Source organism: Cnephaeus nilssonii (genome assembly GCF_951640355.1).
Source record: "Cnephaeus nilssonii genome assembly, chromosome: 4".
Lineage (NCBI taxonomy): Eukaryota > Metazoa > Chordata > Mammalia > Chiroptera > Vespertilionidae > Cnephaeus > Cnephaeus nilssonii.
The window spans coordinates 35,814,181-35,827,218 of NC_137075.1; the positions used below are offsets into that span (position 1 = coordinate 35,814,181).

At 43.5% G+C, this 13,038-nt stretch overlaps 2 protein-coding genes across 2 annotated transcripts; one reads left to right on the forward strand and one right to left on the reverse strand.

Annotated features, from left to right (window-relative positions):
* Positions 1-173: 173 nt before the first annotated feature.
* PARP2 (poly(ADP-ribose) polymerase 2) lies at positions 174-12,109 on the reverse strand. The gene is made up of 16 exons (XM_079768280.1): positions 11,959-12,109; positions 10,442-10,582; positions 9,848-9,918; positions 9,029-9,079; positions 7,112-7,208; positions 6,623-6,698; positions 5,707-5,809; positions 3,837-3,999; positions 3,445-3,583; positions 2,509-2,572; positions 2,293-2,427; positions 1,891-2,018; positions 1,634-1,733; positions 902-1,000; positions 558-682; positions 174-439 (listed from the first exon to the last, which is right to left on the reverse strand). Exons 1-16 carry the CDS (start codon positions 12,008-12,010, stop codon positions 280-282), a joined length of 1,704 nt encoding a protein of 567 aa, XP_079624406.1. The 5' UTR covers positions 12,011-12,109; the 3' UTR covers positions 174-279.
* LOC307097990 (small ribosomal subunit protein uS10-like) lies at positions 10,553-11,949 on the forward strand. Its single transcript, XM_079768327.1, is given in 3 exon segments — positions 10,553-11,100; positions 11,103-11,120; positions 11,123-11,949. Coding segments are annotated over 3 exon segments (378 nt in total). The 5' UTR covers positions 10,553-10,889; the 3' UTR covers positions 11,272-11,949.
* Positions 12,110-13,038: the final 929 nt, after the last annotated feature.

A 13,038-nucleotide genomic window follows, 5' to 3' on the forward strand; every position in this document is an offset into this window, starting at 1 on the left:
ATAAAAAATTAAAAAAAAAAAGAAAAAGAAAACAACAACCCCATCATCCTGAGTAACCTGCAGCTAGCTAGGTGTGAGATATCAAGAATTATACTTTCTGTCCTGGAAATGAAGATACACTAACATCAGAAGAAATATGTGCTTGTAGGAGTAAAGCCCAAAGAAGCCAGTGATAGATTTGTACTATTTTTATTACATAAAATAAGAAAAAGTTCAAAAGTACAACATTGTTTATTTCCTTGCTTGAAGATATCTTCTTTGGTTTATTTAATATTAATGTTACCACAGCTGCAGGAAATTAAATTTAACCTTTAGAAGATATCGCATGCGGACCTGGTTGGAGTTATAGACAATAAATTCATTGTAGTTGAGGGTATAACCATCTGGATTCAGAATTCCTGTGTCATGTGCTGGTCCTAAGGGCACTGTACTCCCATTCCTGCCAAATAGAGGAAAGCATGTCAACATTTGCCTCTGGTTCAGAAGTTGAAACAGAGAAAGTAGAGCCCTATCTAGCCAAAAGGAGTTTTCTGGTCCTCCAAGCTTTGAGTACTTACAGGGTGACGAAGCTCGCAGGATTGGGAGCCATCTTGCCCAGTCCTTTGGTGCTGTGTTTGCCCTGAAGTAACCCTTCTGCCTCTGGGTTGGCCTCCAGTAGCTCATTACACTGACCTAGAGCTACCTACAAAGCAAAAGATCTGTGAACGCCCACCCCCTACCAAGGATTGGATGGCTCTGAAGCCAACAGAAAAGCCCACCAGTACTTTCTTCCCCTATAGCAGGGGAATCGAATGCAGTGGAAATTGTACTTGGCTCCCCACTCAAGTTCTCTGGTGGTCAAACTTTTCTTTGGAAAAATAGGGATAATAAACTAGAGATCATAGAGGTGTTCTTGCCCTACCTCTGACAGGAGCAGTAATCCAATATCCTTTAGGCGAGAGGCGAAGCAGTAATTGGCACTCTTGGAAGACATGTCAGCAAAGTAGATTCCTTTTCCAAACTGAAATATATAAACACCAACGTCAGCAGCTTAACGTATGGTGGTAAAAGGGAGGCTCACATCACTAACCCTGCGTTTCTATAACCTTAAACACAATAGAGACCTTTTCCCATTTCCCCTCACAGTTATGTTCCAGAGAAGCTTAGCATTGGTGACTCTCTGCTTCTGGGGGGAAAGGATGGATATATTTAGGAATTTAAAAAAAGAGGGACATAGTAAAAAGTGAGCTGGGCCCTGGCCTGTGTGGCTCAGTTGGAGTGTTGTCTCATACACCAAAAGGTGGCGGGTTCAATTCCCAGTCAGGGCACATATCCAGGTTGTGGGTTTGATCCCCAGTTGGGACATGTGTGGGAGGCAACTGATCAATGTCTCTCCCTTCCTCTCTCTAAAATTAAAAAAAAAAAAAAAAGTGAGCTGGTTCAATGCTTGGAAAGGGCACCACTAATCATAATCTAGGGCAGTGGTCGGCAAACTCATTAGTCAACAGAGCGGCAAACCGCGGCTCGCGAGCCGCATGTGGCTCGTGAGCCGCAGTTTGCCGACCACTGATCTAGGGGGAAAAAGGACTAGGACTGAGAAAACTATTGTATCCTTTTACCTTGTGCCTCCTTCTAAGGTTCAATTTCTACTCACCATGTAACCTGTGATGGGAGCCTCAGGTGGGGCAATCTGAAGCCCATGGCTCAGGATTCCTACCCAGTTACTCAGCCTGGAACCATGCCATAGCAGCATCCTAAGGAAAAGCCATTATTATTGTTGTCTCTGGTGCTCTCCTGCAAACATAGGCTCTAAGCATAAAGCCAACAGCTCTCTGTGCCATCCTTCCCTTAGTTCCATAACTGCACTTCAGGCAAGGGAATATCTTCCCAAACCCAAAGCTAAACTGACACCTGTTATGAAGGTCCTCTTTGAAGGCTTCTTTCTCACCCTCCTTCTCTACTTCAAAAACATCCAGCAAGGTCATGGTATAGTCACTGTGTGTGGGAGCATGGGTAGATTGGAGGTACTGGGAAATTATCTGTGAAAAAAAAATGAAAGAAATGGCTAATGTGGACTCTATAATAGACCAGACTAAGCTGAGAACTTCAGGGCCTCTGGTATAAATTGACAGACCTTTCTGCTCCCAAATGGTCTCACAGGGCAGTCAGAAAGAGCTCTACCTTCTCAAATTTCTAGGAAATAGAAATTCTGTCCTATACAAAAGTTTGCTCTTAACCAGACGTAGCCAGAAAACAGTGGGGTGGGGAAGGGTAGGTTTTAAAGGTATGAACATAAATTAACATTTTTCTTACTTTGAACTCATAACTTTTATGGTCTAAAGGGTGCAAGGCACAATGCAGTTTTTTATAGTGTTGGTCCAATGGATGTTCTGGGCTTTGCAGCTCGGTCTTTACCAGCTTAATGGCAATTTCAATGTCTCCCAAAGCCTGACAAGATGAGATACAGAATCAATATAGGAAGAACCTGGGATAAGAGATTTAATACTTGCCAATCCATACATCTCTCACCTCTAGTAGTTGTATTTTGTCTGACAGTTCTTTCTCTGTCCGGATTAATGGAGGAGTACGGAGTCTAAGGATAGAGATATAACCCATAATAAGTCTCTGATCTGTGGCACATGACTAAAAATAACAGACTAAAGATAGGCCATTTAGAAAAAAGATATAAGAAACTGGGGTTTTTCTCTTGAGGGAGGGAGGGAGAGAAAGAGAGAAAGAGAGAGAGAGAGAGAGAGAGAGAGAGAGAGAGAGAGAGAGAGAGAGAGAGAGAGAAAGAGAGAGAGAGAGAAAGAGAAAGAGAGAAGGAGAGAGAGAGATCCGTAAAGATATTTTAACTTCCAAATATAGAGAGATATGATGTATATACTCTGAGTAGGATAAAACATATAGATTTTGACATTTGAGACTAGAGTTGAAATTCTTCTTTACAGGATGCTTTTCTAAAAAAAGATATTAAAAAAAATAAAAAGAAGATATATGGCTATCAATAAGGAATACTAGAACGTTGTGTCTAGAAGCAGTAGACCACTCAGGGTTATTTCTAGTTCACAGAGCTCAATAAAGCAATGGAAGGAATAAAATAAGCACAAGAATATAGAATCAACAAAGATAAAGGTATGTAAATACCTAATATTTAAGTTCACAGAAATGGTGTGTGGTTATAGTCGCCTTAAAGGACAGAAAATAGGGGGGGGGGGGGGTGATATGCCTGAAGGTGGTTGGATAGTTACTTGTTGGTTGGATAGCTAAACTCATTCTCGCTTGAGTTGGTAACTTCCACTTGGTCAGAGAATATGGTTGTAATCAGGCCAGAAGACTGCATTCCATACTTGTAAGCTGATTAGTTAGGCTATCTATAAATCATTTTGGCTCTGTATCTATTCAAGATGATCATGTCCTTAGAAATGAAAGACTTCCAAAGTGAAGTAACAGCACAGGCCTTACCCAAAGTCATGTGGGATCCTGGTGTAGAATTCATTGCATGCTTCCACGAGAGCTCGTCCTTGTTGGCCAGCCCGAATACAGTCCTCAATCTTCTTAAGAGACTGGTAACCTGCCTTGATTTGTGCCACTGTCAGCTTCCCTGCAGACCCAGCAAGAGATCAGACTCCACAACTAAAGTCCTATCCTGTAAACTACATTTATGCCCTGCCCAACACAGACTCTCACCTTTCAATTTTCAAAATAGACCCTCCTCCTTCCACACTGCCCCTCACCCCAAATCTCTTTTTCTTCATTCATATCAGCAAGTTTTCAATCATGATAGTGATGAAAGATCCCATTAAAGGAACTAGGAAATATGAAGAGAGAATGTAGGATAGAACCTGAAGTCCTACCAAGTGGGGCTTTCTTGGTATCATATTTCATTTCTATCATCATCTCTTCCATGGCCTGGACATTACAGATCAACTTTATCAGCTCTTGTACACGAAGATCTAACTGTGACTCTGGTTTCAAAGGGGATTTAAGAGATTCCTCCTTTTTTGTTTCCTCTTCATTCTACAGCCAAAATATAAACAATAAAATCTAAAAGGATCTATTTTAAGCTCTCTGCAAGGACTGGCTGTACAATATTCCTGGCAGGTGAACATCTGCCTCTGTTTGAACACAGGCCCATACCATTATTACCTAGGTAGAGTACTCAATATGACTTCCACCTTCTAGTCCTACTCTGCCTCCCATAGGTAAACACTCAGAATAAGCCTCAAAAAAACACAATATAATATAATCAGTATGTAAAGACACCTATTTTGTCTTAAATCTTCTCATCTTAAGACTAAGATTTCTCCAGGACAGCTTTCAACATCCTGGTTCCTGGTTTATTAATTACTAGAGGCCCAGTGCATGAAGATTCATGCACTCAGGGGCGTCCCTCAACCCAACCACCCTCTCACAATCCGGGACCCCTTGGGTAGGGTCCCTAGGCCTGGCCTGAGATCAGGGCCTATCGGGTCTTTCCTTCCCAGGTCTGCAGGGAGCTGGCCCCACCCCCGCCGCTGCCACTGGTTGCCATCTGTGCAGCACTGCCTCCCCTCCCCTGCCACCAGTGGCCTCCCTCTGCAGGCGACAGGCTGGGGTGCAATGGGTTGGCTGTCCTGGGCCTCCCTCTTTCTTTGCTGGGGGGTGTGGCCAGCCATGCAAGGGGCTGTCTGCCTACCTGATTGCCCCTAAGCGCTAGCCTACCTGCCTGATCACCCCTAACCACTGGTCTGCCTACCTGATCACCCCTATCCACTCTGCCTGCCTGCCTGATTGCCCCTAACAGCTTGCTTGGGGGCGGGGCCAGCCCAGTGAGGGTCTGTCTGCCTACCTGATCACCCCTACCGCTGGTCTGCCTACCTGATCTCCCCTAACCACTTGCCTGCCTATCTGATCACCCCTAACCACTGCTCTGCCTACCTGATCACCCCTAACCCCTCTGCCTGCCTGATTGCCCCTAACCGCTTGCTTGGGGGCGGGGCCAGCACTGACTTCCAGTTGGTCAGCCTCTGGTTGTCTCAGGAGCCGACCGCCAGTTGCCTGCCATCCCCTGCCATCCCCTGCCATCCGTCGCAGGCTCTCCGCTTTTGCCCAAGGCCGGAAAAGCCTCCTATGGAGGCTTTTCCGGCCTTGGGCTCGGCTGCACCCCAGCATCCTGGATCGCAGGAGCCGACCGCCAGTTGCCTGCCATCTGTCGCACCCCAGCGTCGCCAATCGGCCACCCCGGCCACCCCGAGTCCCGCCCCCTGCGCCTCTGCTGGCCCAATCGTGGGCGTAGCGGAGTGATGGTAATTTACATATTACTCTATTATTAGATAGGATTGTATTATTTTCCATGCAAACAACTGTAAACCTACTTTTGCCCCACCCTATAAAACCAGAAGTGAATACAACTTTAAATGTAGTTTTATCCATTTGAGTATTAATTATTCCTCTCTTGATTTGTAACATTAAACTTCTGGAAATAGGACCTAAGATTTTATAGCAACTTAGTCAATAATAGAGACTAGAAAAAAGCACATTTATCCTCATTCTATAGTCCCTTGAAGATTACAAAGATGAGTGAAGGTAACCCATGAGGGAACTGTAATCTTTTCTTAGGTAGGAAATAGCAAGACTCAGGATACTTTGGCCCATTCTGATCTAGGACCTGATCTAAGTCATTCTTTTAGACTTCACCCTGGTTAAGAGGAAACAGTTTTCCCCCTAAACATGCAGTCAGTTTACCTGAGTATTGGTGGTATAGTCCATTTGTACCATATCATATTTTCCAGGCACCTTCTTAAACTTCTCACGATCCTCCCAATTGTTTTTTGTTTTGTCAAGGAATCTGTAGAGTCCAAGGTGGTGAGAAAAATCTTACAAATAAGGGTCTAAACTTTATTTCCCACAACAGAGCTCTTTTACACATCAACTTTCCATAAATCTGGATTTTATATTAAAGCCTTGAATAACAGTAAGGCTCTGGCTATAAAGGGAACAAAAAAATAAGTAAAAAGGGGAAAACGGACCTTTGGGCTTCCCAAAGCCTCCGGAACACCACACAAGCCATTGGAAGTTTAAGACAAAAAGATCCCTATCCAACCCCTTTCTCTGAAGGAAACATTTCTAGAGACTCCAGAAAAGTTCTTCATCCATCCATAGGAAAAGTATTTTTTTTAAACTCTAGCTATATATTCTCATACCACTTTTCCCAAATTTCCTAAATGTTGATCATGTGCTAAATTATATTACATCTTCTACTTTTAGTCAATTTCAAGGTTCCAGGTGATGTAATCACTAAGGATGCAGTTTGGTGTTCTAGTCACAGCGTGTTATAGTGGAAAGACATTAACATTTAGGCCAGCAGAAACCGGTTTGGCTCAATGGATAGAGCGTCGGCCTGTGGACTCAAGGGCCACAGGTTCGATTCTGGTCAAGGGCATGTACCTTGGTTGCGGGCACATCCCCAGTAGGGGGTGTGCAAGAGGCAGCTGATCGATGTTTCTAACTCTCTATCCCTCTCTCTTCCTCTCTGTAAAAAATCAATAAAATATATTTTAAAAAAAACACATTTAGGCCAAATCACATTTATAAAATTCTTAAAGAAGATACATCCAAGAAGAAGAAGGGTATATTTTTACACTCATTTCTTAGTACTCACTTCTTCTGAAAGATTTCCTTGGCCTTGTTGAGGTCCCCTGAACAAGCCACCAAGTTGTGCTGCCCCATTTTCCCAACTGCAAAGTAAATGCCACATATAAGATTGGTAACCTGACCCAAGAAGAGTTCTCTAATAGTAACAAGCCAGTTCTCTAGGGTCTGGTTAACTTCTAACAAATGGACAGGAAAAAGTGAAAGGGCTTAGGGAATATATCTTGTTGCTATTAGTTACCTCCTACTAACTGCCATAGTTCATGAGCAGCACTATGAGTTCTGTCTCTCAACAGGCTGCTCATAGTTTTACCAGTGAGAGCTTCCTACTGAAAATGCCTGCCACTGCCCAATTACAGAAAGCACAATCTGACTCTTAAGCCCCGCCCCAAGTTACAGAACCTCCCTCCCACCAATTTAAGCTTAGAGGATCCTCGGCCACTCACTAAGTTGCTTCTGGCTTTCTGAATGACAATTCAGAAAATGCATAAGTCATTACCTCGGCCCCATCTCATCCAAACACTGAAGTTCCTCTGAGCATCATCTTCTAACAGCTGGATCAGATAGTACTTGTTGTTGTTGAACTGGAGATTGGTCTATGATGAGTGAGACAAATAGAAACATAAAATAACAGGCTTGCAAATAGAAGAAGCATAAACCAATGACGCTTCCTTGGACAGAGGTGCCAGTAATTGCCATAAGGCAAAGAATAGCATGGGGCAAGGCAATCAGGTTCCTGTAAGAGTGAAGATTTAAGGAAGGATTAGGTTCTACATTAAACTTTGAATTTCTAGGAATTAAAAATGGAGCCCGGAAGCTTCCTCAAACTTTCTACCCAATCTCAGATGTGTTTTCCAGCTCCCAATCCATTCTCAATAATTGTTTTTCAAATGAAGACAATTTTGATGCCTCAAAGGTCTGTAACTATTATGCTTGTTTAGACAATTTACTGTTTAATAGCTTTAATTAAGGTTTGTTTTGTCAACTGCAGTGATTTGACAATGAGCTGAGAGCAGGACAATGGTAGGAAGGGGTAGAGGACGGCAGAAACCACTGCCACATCAGTCCCTGCCATGACTTGGAGACGTTCAGAGAGACTGTGACTAGAATCTTAAAAGAGGTAATACGATAAGTAACTTACTCAGAGTGAAGAGCGGGAGTAGTCCATGATAGGGAATAGTAGTTTGTGCGATAAGGTTGCGTCCTGGTTATCCAGGCACTCTTCTTTGTTAAGTGTCTGCCCCTTCCTACCTTATACCTATTCACCCTGTGAAGTCATGGGATGTTAGAACAAAAAGGAGCCGTAAGATCTTTCCTATCTGCTCATATTTCATGTAAAAGAAGTAGTAACAAAGGACTACTAGGTAGCCGTTAAAATTATATATGATGGGTGTATAAGTTCAAATGTGAAGATACATAATTAGGATATATATTTTAACCAGGCAAATGTATTATCTATTCAAAACAACAAAAATAAACGAAGAGGAAAAGGTTAATAAGAAAAAATTCATAAATTTAACATAAAAATGTAAACTTCAATAAGGGCAAAAGGTATACCAGAAAGAAAATCAAAAGGCAAATGACAAATTTGGAAAACATATTGGCAATTTATATTACAGACCACTGATTTTCAAATGATGTGTCCCCCAAAATTTTTAAAACATGCAATACTTGACTATTCAGTTAGGGGCACTGACTTCTTTTCCCTTTGATTGCCAAATAAAACTATGACAACAGCCAACACAATAGCTGTCCAATGTGAATGAATCAAATCAATACCTATTTCTTTTGTCAGGTGGACAAAAATACATTTTTTGGTGTGCCACTGAATTTTAGTAATTAGTTTATGTGCCAAGAGGTTAAAGAGGTTGAAAATTGCTGTTATAGTTGAAACACTATTCTCATATTATATAAAGTTCCTTGTAGCCAGTAAGAAAAAGACCAACAACCTGTCGTGAAATGTGCAAAATGATATGAATAGAGCGTCCATAGGTTCAATAAAAGACAAGAAATCTGCAAAAAAATCTGCTTGCCCTAGCTGGTTTGGCTCAGTGGATAGAGCGTTGGCCTGTGGGCTGAAGGGTCCCAGGTTTGATTCGGCCAAGGGCACGTGCCGGGGTTGTGGGCTCGGTCCCCAGTGGGGGGCGTGCAGGAGACAGCCGGTCAATGATTCTCTCTCATCATTGATGTTTCTATTTCTCTCTCCCTCTCCCTTCTTCTCTGGAATCAATAAATACATATATTTTTTAAAAATCTGCTTCTTATTGAGGACTCTGCTATCAGGTAGACTTTATCCTACTTTAAAGAGCATGTGCCTAACATAAGGGACTCCAGAATTATGATCTGGGCATTGGAACACTGTCATCAATAACTGTCAAAAAGTAATTCCCATAAATAGAATGGCTTCTCTCCTTACCTGATTTAACATGACATCATACACATCATTCCCTTCACAGTAGATATGGGCCTAGAGAGAAAAGAAGAAACTGACATTTGTGTAGTCTTGATGAGATCCTAAGTGAGGCATAAGGCACACGGCAGAAGGCATAAAAGGTCATTCTCCAGCACTACCAACACCCATCTTCCAGGGAAAGAAATGCAAAAGTATCTTCTTTCACACATAAGCTGTCATTCCTATAATAAAAACCAGGGTGGCTCAGTGGTTGAGCATCGACCATGAACCAAGAGGTCACTTATTCAATTCCCGGCCAGGGCACATCCCCGGGGTTGCATGCTCTATCCCCCGTAGATCCCTGGTAGGGGGTATGAAGGAGGCAGTTGATCGATGTTTCTCTCTCTCTATCCCTCTCCCTCCCCCTCTCTAAAATCAATAAAAACATACTTTAAAAACAAACAAACATGGTGCCTTTCTATAATTACATAAATACAATACAAATGATTCTCAGTTAAAGAAAACCTATACTCAGTAATTCATGCCATACCAAGGCATAGTTTCTCATTTTTCCCTTGATAATGATAAAATTTTCTAACTGAAAAAGAGAATGATGTATGGAAAGCTGATGACAGCCCCATAAGTTAACCAGGTTGACTTATTAATAACCTGATTATTAATCCTTAACACCACCATTCCCATCATTTAGCCTTGCAGAAAATGAATCACTAGTAATATTTTAGTGAGGATTCGTGAAATAAATACTAGCAATGTTCCAGTGAGAATCCCAATAACAATAGACCACTGCTCTCTGAGAAATCAATGGGTTGAGGAGTCTCTCACCTTCCCCACCTTCGGGGTGCACTCTGGGTCCACGGGAGCTTTGCCCTTTAACAGCAAGGTCTTCACAGTCTCTGAGGAAAGACAGGCATGTACTATGTCTACTTGTATGGGGATCAAACTGGTTAGAAAGAAACTTTTCATAATTAACTTTGTCCTTCCCAAGGAATCCTGATCTGCCCAAGCCTCAATCTGTTTCAAATCATGAAACTGGCCCTGACCGGTTTGGCTCAGCGGATAGATTGTCGGCCTGCGGACTGAAGGGTCCCAGGTTCGATTCCAGTCAAGGGCATGTATCCTGGTTGTGGGCACATCCCCGGTAAGGGGTGTGCAGGAGGCAGCTCATCAATGTTTCTCTCTCATCGATGTTTCTAACTCTCTATCCCTCTCCCTTCCTCTCTGTAAAAAATCAATAAAATGTATTTTTTTTTAAAAATCATGAAACTGAAGGTTCTAAGAAATAGCAAACCCAAAAGATAGAAAATTATTGTGCCTTGGAGAAATGAGAGTTCAAAGAACAGAATATCCTCCACGTTTACCCCTCCCAGAGACCTCTTGCTGGCCCATGTCCTCCCTGGCCTCCCACACTCGGCTGACCTTGCTTGTCTTCTGTTCTGTCCTTATCAGCCTTTCCTCCAGGCACAGGTTCTTTTTTCACCTCCTGCCTCTGGCATCTTCGAGTTTTCTTGGCAGGAGGAGAGTCTTCTGTATTGTCGGTTTCATTTGATGCTTTAGAAGCTAAGGGCAAGAATGGGCAGACAGAGAAGCAAAACAAAGAATGAGTGTACAGTGAATATAATCCTACTTTGAAAAAGCACCGCCTTTTTAAGGAAATGGTTTAGGATGGTTTTGTAAGGTTACAAAGAAATAATGACAACTGTTGATAACAGTCTGAATAATCGCATCCGAAATTGCTCTTCTGGCCAAATAAAAAAGTAAAATAAAAGGCTCTTTGCAGCTGCAGCAGAGCTCCGTCCTGCCCACCCCTGCTCCTTACTCACCACTATTCGCTCAAACAAGTCAGTCAGGAAACCCCACCACAGCCATGGCTTTTGAAGATTCCAGAAAGGCACCCGTGGAACCAGAGGCGGCTGTGCTTCACCGAATTAGAATTACTCTAACCAGCCCCAAGGTAAGGTCTTTGGAGAAGGTGTGTGCTGACTTGATCAGAAGTGCAAAGGAAAAGAATCTCAAAGTGAAAGGACCAGATGAGATGCCTACCAAAACTCTGAGAATCACAAGAAAAATTCCGTGTGGGAGGGCTCTAAGATTTGGGATGGTTTCAGGTGAGGATCCCCAGAGGACTCATAGACTTGCACAGCCCTTCTGAGATTGTTGAGCAGATTACTGCCATCAGTAATGAGCCAGGAGTCAAGGTTGAGTCACAACTGCCGATGCTTAAATCAACCTTTTTAATAATTGACTAGCAGTTGTTAAAAAATAAAAATAAATAAATAAACGGGAGCCATGGGACTCTTGTGAGTTCATAGGCTGAGGCATGCGTATCGGTTCTGTTTACTTGTTACCCCCAATACCTATTATAAAAATACCTGTGGTGGAATGAGCTAGCGTTTAGTAAAGCGCTTTGGAGTCTGTGTGGAGCTGAGCCCAGCTCTGTCTCTCAGCTGTGGAACCTTGCAGAAGTTATCTCATCAGTTGCCCCAAATGCAAAATCCACAGGATGACAATAATACCGAACCTGCTGGACGGGACTATGCATTTAAGAATATGTAACACAGAGAATAAAGATCTCATCAATTCTGAGACTTGCATCTTACCACGGATGACATATAAACCATGAATCATGTTTTAACCGGAAGCGTTTTTCCGTTCTTACTGTTACATAAAATAATAATGCATCTTACAATTAAATTTGTTTTGGTTGGATGACATTAGACAGATACCCAATAGAGCTGGCACTTTGTTAGGTCCACAATTCTATAATAAAAAAAAGCTCTGAAAACCGAAATCCTGTAAGTTTATTACCAAAACTAGTTTGGCAGCCAAGTGCGGGACAGGGGGCGACGAAGGGGGCGGGGCTAGAGTAGGAGGCGCCGTTCGGTTCCCGACTTCCCGTCGCCCAGCATTCCGCCCCCCAACAATGATCTCCGAACCTGACGCCCGACTGCTGCCGCTAGTCCCCCTCAGCCGCCGCCGCGCCGCCATGGAGCCGGACTATTGACGTCATCTGCCCTCTCCCAGGATTCGCTCGGCTGGAGTCAAAAGGCGGGAACACTCAGCGCGAGCGCGCGCGTCCAGGAGAGAAGATGCTCACAGGGACGGGGAGGCACGCCCATCTAAATTTGCATGTCGCTAGGTGTTGTGGGAAGTCACCCTAACCGTAAAAGGCCTTTAGGTCAGGGGGCCTTATATACCCGCCGTGTGACGCTCGCTTCCCCAGGGCGGAGGGAAGCTCATTGGTGGGGCTACGCGCTGAGTGCACCTCGTCACTCTACCCATGTCCCCTGGGAAGGTCTGAGACTAGGGCCAAGAGCGGCCCCAACAGGGCCCTCCCTGAGCTGCGGGGAGGTGAGTTCCCAGAGAACGGGTCTCCGCGCGAGGACAGACTGGGCAGGAGATGCCACGGACCCCGCCCTCGGGAGGGGCCTGGCGGATGCCTCCTCAAGCGGAGCTTGGAACAGACTCACGGCCAGCCAAGTGAGTTCAATGGCTGAGGTGAGGCACTCCGCCAGGGGGCCTCATAACCCAATTCAGACTACTCTCCCCCCGTCCTCTTTTGCTGCACGGAGTGCTCAGTTTTGCCTGGGAAATGTTATTTAACCTTCATGAGGATAACAGCTAGAGTATTTAATGCTTACTATATTAATTCTCACAACACCCGTATAGCGTAGGTGTTATTAAATTGATCTTTACAAAAATTTCAGTGACTTACTAAATGTTACAGTGTATTTGTTTGCTAGGGCTGTCATAAATAAGTGGGTGGCTCAAACAAAAGTATGCCATCTCACTTACCTTTACCTAAAGGCTAGGAAGAAATCCAAGATAAAGGTGTCAGCAGAGTTGATTTTTTTTTTCAAGATCTCTTTCCTTGGATGGTAGATGGCTATCTTCTTCCTGTATTTTCCCATGCATGTTCTTCCCTTTGTGTGAGTCTGTGTCCTAGTCTCCTCTTTTTGTAAGGACACTAGTGATATTGGATTAGGGCCCACTTACATGGCCTATTGCACTTTAAT